The following is a 9,648-nucleotide window of genomic DNA, read 5'->3' as shown; positions in this document are numbered from 1 at the left end:
ACATGGCAATGTTTAAAAACAGATTTAAGGAAAGGAACTCTGCAGAAATTGTTTGAAGTTTTCTGTTCTTTGTCATTTGAAAGTACAGCTGGGATACTGACAAGATTGTTCAGTAGAAGAACAGGCACTACTCTTGCTGAGGACCTCAGCCATTTGGTTCTTGCTGGATGGCATACAACTGCCAATAACCCCAACTTAAGGGGCTCTATGGTCCTTCAAGGACACCTGCACTTCAGGGCACATTACACCCACAAAGACACACATACAAAATAATAAGTAAATAAATGAAGGAATGAAGTAATAAGAAAGAAGAAAAAAGAAATTAAGAAACTAGAAAGAAACAAAGAGAAAGAAAGAAAGAATGAGAAAGAAAGAAAGAAAGAAAGAAAGAAAGAAAGAAAGAGAGTTGATTAGAATGAATCAAGTACACTCACCACCATGACTGATTGCTACTCTGATAATAATAGCTAATTTGGGTGTTTACTACGTGGCAGGCACTAAGTAGCTTTCATTAAACTTAATCTCAGAGAATTACCAAAATGCTGACAGAAGGCCACACAGTCATCTGTCATTTGTCCCTAATGGCTGGATTGCTCAATGACTGCCAACTTTCTGATATGTCATCCACTTTGTCACATAGCCTAACCTATGAGAAGATGTCATTCTAGACAGTGTGCGCATGCACACACACACACACACACACACACACAAACACACACACACACACACACACACACACACACACACACACACACACACACACACACACGGAAATTCTTGATGCTAAGGATTTGATTTTCACTGAAGCACACCTCAGGCCTCCCCTTTCTCTGTTTCCTCTTCACTATTAAAAAAAAAAGTCCAAACAGATTTAAACAAAGGAAGACTTTATTGGAGATTTTTATATGCTAGGGAAAGAAGAATATACCCAGTTCCTCTGAGACTGATGTCAGGAGAGTTTCTAAACAGATGACAATGTACTGAAGGACTTTGGAGACAAGTTAGTCAATATGATTAGGCCATCTGTGTTTGTCAACTGACAGTGAGGCAAGTTAAACTTCTATTCTTTTGCACAGAAAAAGGGAATTTGGGGCCCTCTCTTCTTCAATGACTCCATTTCAAAGAAATAACTCCTGGGCCCTTAGTCAAGCTAAGAGAATATTCAAAATTCTTCCTCTGCCTGAGTGTACTTGCTTCCAGCCAGCCTGAGGGATGTTAGTCAATTCCCTTAACATACTACAGCCTCTATATTCTTTTTAAGATTTTAATTTTTATTTATGTGCACATATATGAGTAGATGTCTCATGTGTGTTATTAGTTCCTGAGAAGGCAGAGAAAAGCACTCAAGCCTCTGGAGCTGCAGTTACATGTGGCTGTGAGATGCCCACATGGATACTGGGAATCCAACTCAGGTCCAGCGGTGAGCACTCTTAACTGTTGACCAATCCTCTCTCCAGCCCTCTGTTACTATCTTTTAAACTGAGAAGGCAGTTTTAAACTCACTTCCTTGGTGCTGAGCATAACCGTCTCTAATTTTGCAGGAAACTATTGGCTGGAACAGTGCCAGAAACCTTAACATACTTCCTTCTGCCGCCCCAACTAATCTAGACTGTTTTTTCTTATCTTCCTTTGTGAGGTTATTTAGAGAAATAGGTTCATAAAGAGTCATTCTTTGTAATTAAAGAGCAAAGTACTGGCTGTGGCTCTAGAGATTTCAGAGTGCTTCAGAGTCTCGGCCCTGTTTCCTTTCCTGAATCGATTGACATTCAAGCCCTACCTTTGCCCCACTCCCTCATAATTCATCCTGAGTGACTACCTTGCTGGGACTCAGAGGTTTGAAGCTGTGCTGTCTCTCGTGATTTCATGCTTTTGACATTAAACCATTTCACATTCTTTGATAATGAAATAATCATTCTCATTAAGAGAGCCAATAATCAATCAATAGTTCATTATAGGATGATACAGCTGTTTAAAAAGACATGATTATTTTTTTCCATTTTACAAATCCCTATCATCCGTACTGTATACCCCTTTATAAACTCTATGTCCATGCTCTTATAAACTGTTACTGCCCTGGCATTGTTAACGATTAATGAGAATTTTTAATAAATATTTTTAATTGTAGTGAGTGACAGGTATATTAAGTAAACATGAGGGATGGGTTGATGCTTATGAAATTTTAAAAGGAATCACTTAGGGAACTTTGCAAAAGTGCATGCCCTGACTCAGCAGATAGGGAACGCAGTGGAGACTCTGTTCTTCTTTCTTAGAAGACCCCTTGCTACTAGATAACCAGTGACACAGACCTGTGTGTTAGCCTAGCATGCTGGTTCCTCCCTGCTAGTAAAATAAGACTCAATGATCAAAAGCAACCCAATGAAGTAAGTGTTATTTCTTCTCAGAGTAGCCAGCTAACTAACCAGCACTCATAAAAGTATTCCTTGGAAAATACACAAGAGTGACATGAGGATTATTTTTTTTAATTTATGCTTACAATAAAATAGATCAGTAAGTAAGCATTAACTGAAATGAGTACATAAAAGCCACACTTAAATGTTAAATGTTCTACAAGGCTGATTAATTAGTTAACTAATTAACTGATTGCAACTTTAATGGTTATAGAGTTTGAATGTTGCAGGTCAAGACCCAGAGTATCTTGAGATATGGAAGCTAGCCTGTACATGTGATCTAACGTCCTTGAAGTAGACAGATTCTTGGCTTCCACCCAAAGTCCAATGAGATCAGACTGTATCTGAGACCTATAGCAGAAAGTTCCTACTTTTGCTGTAACCTGCCTACCTGATGTTTCTTCGAGTGTATTAAAAACTGTGGATTTATGAACCATTCTGTTTTTCTAATACTATAAAAATGTCACAAAACCACATTGGCATATGGGTTCCTAGTCATCCATGTTTAGTTTTAGAATGAATAATCTTTTATTCCCTTTGAGGTGAAAACTGTGTGTTTTGTGATGACATCGACAAACATAAAAATAAATCAAAATAAAACAATATTGAAGAAATACTAAATATCAAAAGCTTGGGGATCATGAGAGAATTTTGTTGTCCTTTAATCTATCTTTATTAATTTCATAATATTTCATTAATTTTTCTCTAGATGATGAGAATATTTTCTCATTCCCTTCCTTTCTTCCTTCCTTTCTCGTCCCCTCCCTTTCTTTCTTCTTTCTTTTTTCCTTTTCCTCCTTTTGTTTCACTATGTATCCCTGCTGGTCTTAAAATCGCAGTCATCCTCCTTCCTCTAGGTCTCTAAATTAAAGGCTTATGCTGCCACAGCAGCCACAACATTTTATTTTGCAAATAAAGATTACTCTATTCTTTTACAAGTCACTTTCAGTGAAAGTAAAACATAAACCCCATTTGTCTCCATTTAAGGACCAGGCCTCATTTTGTAAAAAGGTTTTATCTACCACTCCTGGAACAGACTTAAGTCCCAGAAACTAGCCCATAAGATACCAGCTCCAGGGACAGACCATAAAATCCAGAACAAGATCATAAAACCCCCTCTGAAGAACAGCCTGGGGATAACCACAAAAATAGGGAAATACCTTATCTCAGAATGGGCCATCTGCCCCGGGCAGCCCTATTTCAGCACATGGTTAAATGTTCATGACAAAGGAATGCAGACCACTGACCACCTGTGACCCCCCTAGCACCCACTACTTAAATTTTAGATTACCTAATCCTTCAAGAGAGTTCCACTGGTTCCCTATGAGAAGCCCTGTGCGCCTTTGTCTAGAGTAGCCATTTTGGAGGATGGTTGATCCCCCCATGTTGGATGTTTCTGCAGAATAAATGCTCTTTGTTTTTGCATACTATCTGGGGTCTTCAGCAATTGTTGGACCCTTACATTAGGGCTGTACAAACAGCCCAGTGGTTAAGAACACTGGCTATACTTACTGAGCGCCCAAGTTCCTTTTCCAGCACCCACATAGAAGCTCACAAGGGACTCTTATACCTGGTTTTGTTCTTTGTGGGCAGCCAGCACACACATTGTGTACACACACCCATACAGGCAAACACTCATGCACAAAATAAATTTAAATTTGAAAAAAAAAAAACTTAAAAAAGAATCACAGTGAGTTTTAATAGAAACAGCTGGTATAGCCCCTCAATATATCAGCAGGTCCAATGTATCCAGCATCACAGGTAATAACAGGTGTGACTAAAGGGATTAAAGAGAGGTGTCGGCCAGGCATTCCGGCACATATTGTCATCTCAATATGTGGGAGGTTGACATAGAAAGATCTCAAGGTCAGTTTGTCACAGGTTAAATGGCAAGTCCAAGTCAGCCTGGGGTATATAGTGAGCCATTGCCTCAAACAATAAAAAAAAACACATACTAATAAAAAGGAGGTAAACACTTGCCTGATCCTTGGTAGTTATGTGACTTGGACATTTGTCCCAGTCATAATGTGCCCAGATGGGGAGTCTTTAATATAATTTATCTAACAGACACAATTTTAGATGAAGTTGTTTTAAGTGGAGGTTAAGTCCTAGAGTCAAGACCCAGCTGTTGGAGAGATTCCTTGGTACTGAGGACAAGTTCAGATGCTCTTCCGAAACAGGAAAGGAAAATGTTCTTCACCTGTAAAGCAAACCAAGACAGTTCATGCTCTTTCTTCACTCCCAATGTGACATCTATTTTAAACCTGTAACCATGTTACAGACAGCTAACAGGGAAGTTAAAGTAGCTTAAACAGTTTTTTTTTCAATCCAAGGCCTAACAGTGCATGCCTTTTATCCCAGCACTTGGGAGGCAGGCAGATCTGAGGGCAGTCTGATCTATATAAAGATTCATGGCCAACCAAGACTACATAGCAAGACCCTGTCTCAAAGAACAATTATCCAAAGCGTTGACCCACCAAGGAAATGGGGAAGGCTTTTTAATCTGTCCATTCACTTAGCATAGTGACCATAGTCCTTTAGCCTTAGCTGATGACCCCACATGGTGTAGAAGTCATTTCTATGGAACTTGGAAAATGTACTTGCTGACATACTAATGATGGCAAAAGTTAAAAGTATAGAAGAGTATAGGAGAGAAGGGTATAGGAGAAGCCTCAGTTCAAAAACCAGTAGTTCAGTTTTCACTGGTTGTTGTGTTGATTGCTTAGTTTTTATGATTTCTATGCTACGCTATTAAACAAAAAACTGAATTCTGGTCAGGAGAAAAGTGGGTCAAATCAAAACAACCACATTAGTAATCAAAGAGTTAATGCTGATTGTGTAGTCCATGCCAGGCAGTATTCTAAGTATTTTAACTAAATCCTACCCAAAAAAATACAATATTTATTATCTCCACTTAACAAGTAAATCATAGAGATTAGGCACCTTGCCCAAAGTTTCCAGTTAGCAGAGGGGTTAGTAAGAGTCACTTAACTCCAGAGCCTGCCTTTGAAAGATGAAGGATGCTACTGGTTTTGGTGACTGCAAAAGATGTTTGTTTCTCTTGTTTCAAATCAGTTCACCCACCTGGGACCAATCCAAAAAGCATAGATAGGACACTTAACACTCACAATTAACTGTACAAAGAAGCCACGCAGAATTTCTGCCAAAGAAGAATGTATGGGGGGAGGGTGCAGGGGGTGGCAACAACTCTTTGATCAACTAATCAACAGATGAATAGATGAGCTCAAGGCTAAGTTCATTCTTCAAGGGAAGCTCCCCCAGGCCTGAGCACTGCTAGAGGTTCTTCAGGCAACAGGCCTTGAAAGATGCAGGGAGAAAGATAACTTTCCTGAATATGCTGACTTCCTAAATCTCAGTCAGAAAACCATGATGCCCATAGTTTTCTCTTTTGAGACTGGCCTAGAACTCAGTCTCCTGCCTGGACATATTTGGACCCCTAGAAGTAAGACCCAGCAAAAGTCACCCACAAATTGTTAGGAGGGAGATGACCACATTCCTTGTCCACTTCGTAAGCACACACAACCACTTGATTGTGATCTACTCAAGCTATGTGACCTCTAGGCCAAAGTTAGCTCACCTGTAAAAGAAAGATGCTATCTGACCTGGCAAAAGATAGGAGGTGGAGCAGATGATGGCTTGAAGGCCATTCAAGCTCTAACTGAAGAAAGCTGGAAGGACCGGGGTAAGTGAAGAACAGTGTTTAATCTTCACCCCTCAGCCCCTGAGCAGAGCCCCATCCCTTTGTTACTGTCTGCTACCAAACACCCTTCCCACAGGGACAACTCAAGCCCTTCATCTATCTCTAAGAGCTTTGTTTGCTCCTTAGAATTCCAAACTGCATCCCAACACTAAAATACTTAATGCCCTGAAGCAGGAGAGATGACTCAGCGGTTTCACACACTTGCTGCTCCAAGTTCAATACCAGAACCCACATAGTGGCTTATAACCATCTCTAACTCTGATTTCAGGGGATCCAGTGCTGACTTCTGAGAGTGCCAGGCTAACTAGTGGCACACAGATGTTCATACAGGCAAAATTTCCACATAGATAATAAAGTTTAAATGTTGGTGTCTAATGGCAAAGGATTTTTTTTTTAAAGCAGTAGACTTAGATCATTTTAAACACCCAGAAAAGGATAGGAGAGAGGGCTCAGTGGTCAAAATCTCAGATTATTCTTGCAGAGGGCCAACTTTGGTTTCCAACACTCAACTCCCCAATTTTCAATTTCCTTTAGTTCCAGCTCTAAGTTATCCTATGCCTCTGGCCTCCACCTACCTACCTGCACTCAGGTTCCTATCCATATATACCTACAGCTAATTAAAGATAAATCAATTTAAAAATTAAAACAGTAGATTTACCGTCAATCCAATATTAACTACAATATTAACCTACAATATTAAGGGATTTATTTACTTTTATGTGCACTGACGTTTTGTCTGCATGCATGTCTGTGTAGTGCGTCAGATCCCTGGAGTTGCAGACAGCTTGGAGCTACCATGTGGGTGTTGGGAACTGAACCCGATCTTCTGGAAAAGCAACCAGAGCGCGCATAAAACCACCGAGCCATCTTTCCAGTCCTTAACTATAAATCTTATTCGTTAAAAGGTTAAAAGGTTATGGATGTAAGAGTGGGGCATTCAACCATGTATGACATATTGCATACAACATGTCTATCTTCCTTATTAAATAGTAAAGCAAGATGCCCTCTGCAATAAATTAAATTGCATTTCAGTCGCAAATCACAGATCAACATCCCAAGGTACCCCCACCCTCTAGTCTTTCTTTCCCTCACACTAGTACAGAGTACCTAGAAACATTTTGCTTCACTTCCTGGTCATTTTATTTTTCCATTAAAAAAAAAAAAGTTCTTTAAGGCTTTCAAAGCAAAGACCCTCTCTGCATCCACTCCACACACTACATATCCCAGAGAGCAGACCTCAAATTTTTCTTATGCTTTTGGCTACTCAATCGGAAGAGGGATGCAGACTGACATTACAAATAGCTTGCAAAATGCAAGCTAACTAAGGTTTTGCGCTTTCAAACTCCCACTTACCACCAGTGTAAAAGACACCTTTTCTTCTCTTTAACTACCGTGAGACACATAAGCCACAGAGGACATCTCAGGCTGCTTAAAATTTGTTCTTCAAGCATTTTCCCGCATCCAATGTCCTGGAACCTTTCTCAGGCTCCAGAGATCTGTGTGTTTAATTTCCTTCGAGCATTAGGTCTTTGGAGCGATCTGGGTTTGGCTGGGGCTTCGGTGCCCCATGAGCTGTGTCACTCCCTCTGAGTCCGAAAGGTGACTGCGGTCACAGAGCGCTCCTCGGTCCTTGTGGTCGTACTCCCCTTGGTCCATGCGGTCCACAGCACCTCCTGCGTCACCTGGTAATCCACAACCCGCACCAACACCGACCTGGGTGTGGCTTCGGGGTCCCGGGGCTGGCCTTGGGGGGCCGTGGCAATGCGCCTGCGGGAAGGCTTCGGATTCGGTTCGGAATAGCGGTGGTCTCCAAACGATCGGGGAAGGTCCTCGCTATCCACCAGCCCTCCACAAGCAGGGTCCGCTTGTGTTCCCAAACACCTCTGTGGGTGCAGAAGAAAGAGCACTTTCTCTCTGACCCAGGACTGGCGATCCACATTCTCTCCGGTCTGCGATATCAAGTTCCCACTTGCTGCTGATAGGGACCTATTGATCCCCGCCAGCGCGGGATTCCGGGCGCCGGAATCCAAGGGTGGCCCATGCCCCTCCCCACCCGGAGAGCACGCAAAGCTACCCCGAGGCGGGCCGGGCTCCATCCGGGAGAGGAGATCATTCATACGCCCATGTTTCTCCAGTTCTGGGAGAAAAACTCCAGCTAAACTCAGAAAACCGCGGGCGGTGCAGCACTGGGTGTGGCTTGAGCGAGTCATAGACTAGAGGAGCCGCCTGGGGCCACATGGTGAATTCCCGCCTCCTATCCTCATTGGTCTCCACCCTTTTCAAACACAGTCTTAGATCCTCTCTCTTCCCTTGGACATAGCCGCATTTCTTCTAAGGTGAATTTGGCTCCATTTGCCCTCACCGCCATTTTTTTTAAAGCATCATTTTTTATTTTGTTTCTGCGGATATTCAAGCATGAAGAAACAAGTAAGCTTGGTTTTTAGTTTTAATCTTTTAATTTTATTTTTTTGAGACAATGTTTCACTATATAGCCATGAGTGTCCTGCACTCCCTAGCCCCTGCTAGACTGGAACTCACAGTGATCTGCCCGCCTCTGCCTCCGAGTGCTGGGATTAAAGATTTGTGCTACTACTGCCCGGCCTATTGTGGTTTTTAATCATCTGATTTAACCAAATTCTTCTGAAAAGAATACTCACATAGTTGAGAAAAGGTCTGTAGTCCTGGTTGGCCTGCTGTAGTCCTGGTTGGCCTGGAACTCACTGGGAAGCTTGACTGTCCTTGAACCCCTTGGCCGCCCTACTGCCGCAGCATGTGCTGGAACAGAAAGGATCTCCTGTCCACTTTCACCATCCCCTACTCTACGATACCTCTAGGTCCCTGAAATGAGCTCCCACGGTGAGGTTGGAGCAGTTCAAGTCTTAGGGAACAGGGCTGTGGCTTTGTACTATTACTTTGGAAAGCCAGGATCTGTGGGGACAGTGGTCAACTCCGTCTGTGCTTTAGTTGTCGTCATCATTTGTCTGGAAAAGAGGCTTTGACTTGAAACAAACGTCTAGAACAAAGGAGAACAAATCATTAAAGGCGCTTCAGAGTTCTTGTGCTTTTTTAGGTTCCCCTCCCATTGGCCCACGAACTCCTTTTTTTTTTTTTTTTTCATTTTATTTTATTAACTTGAGTATTTCTTATATACGTTTAGAGTGTTATTCCCTTTCCCGGTTTCCGGGCAAACATCCCCCTAATCCCTCCACCTCCTCTTCTTTATGGGTGTTCCCCTCCCCATCCTCCCCCCATTGCCGCCCTCCCCCCAACAATCTAGTTCACTGGGGGTTCAGTCTTAGCAGGACCCAGGGCTTCCCCTTCCACTGGTGCTCTTACTAGGATATTCATTGCTATCTATGAGGTCAGAGTCCAGGGTCAGTCCATGTATAGTCTTTAGGTAGTGGCTTAGTCCCTGGAAGCTCTGTTGCTTGGCATTGTTGTTCATAAGGGGTCTCGAGCCCCTTCAAGCTTTTCCAGTTCTTTCTCTGATTCCTTCAACGGGGGTCCTGTTCTCAGTTC

The 9,648-nt window shown here is 42.2% G+C and overlaps 1 protein-coding gene across 1 annotated transcript; it reads right to left on the bottom strand.

Moving 5' to 3' along the window:
- Positions 1-4,090: 4,090 nt before the first annotated feature.
- On the bottom strand, positions 4,091-8,269 carry C9h6orf141 (similar to human chromosome 6 open reading frame 141). Its single transcript, NM_001109502.1, has 2 exons — positions 7,483-8,269; positions 4,091-4,608 (listed from the first exon to the last, which is right to left on the bottom strand). The coding sequence occupies exon 1, from the start codon at positions 8,244-8,246 to the stop codon at positions 7,707-7,709; it is 540 nt and encodes a 179-aa protein (NP_001102972.1). The 5' UTR covers positions 8,247-8,269; the 3' UTR covers positions 4,091-4,608; positions 7,483-7,706.
- Between the last annotated feature and the right edge of the window lie 1,379 nt (positions 8,270-9,648).

The sequence above is a fragment of the Rattus norvegicus genome, chromosome 9 (assembly GCF_036323735.1).
Source record: "Rattus norvegicus strain BN/NHsdMcwi chromosome 9, GRCr8, whole genome shotgun sequence".
NCBI classification, from domain to species: Eukaryota; Metazoa; Chordata; class Mammalia; order Rodentia; family Muridae; genus Rattus; species Rattus norvegicus.
This window is presented reverse-complemented; position numbering and strand designations above follow the sequence as displayed.

Bases quoted from the DNA above. Each gene is read 5' to 3' on its own strand.
- C9h6orf141 (NM_001109502.1), bottom strand. From the start codon at position 8,246: ATGAATGATCTCCTCTCCCGGATGGAGCCCGGCCCGCCTCGGGGTAGC.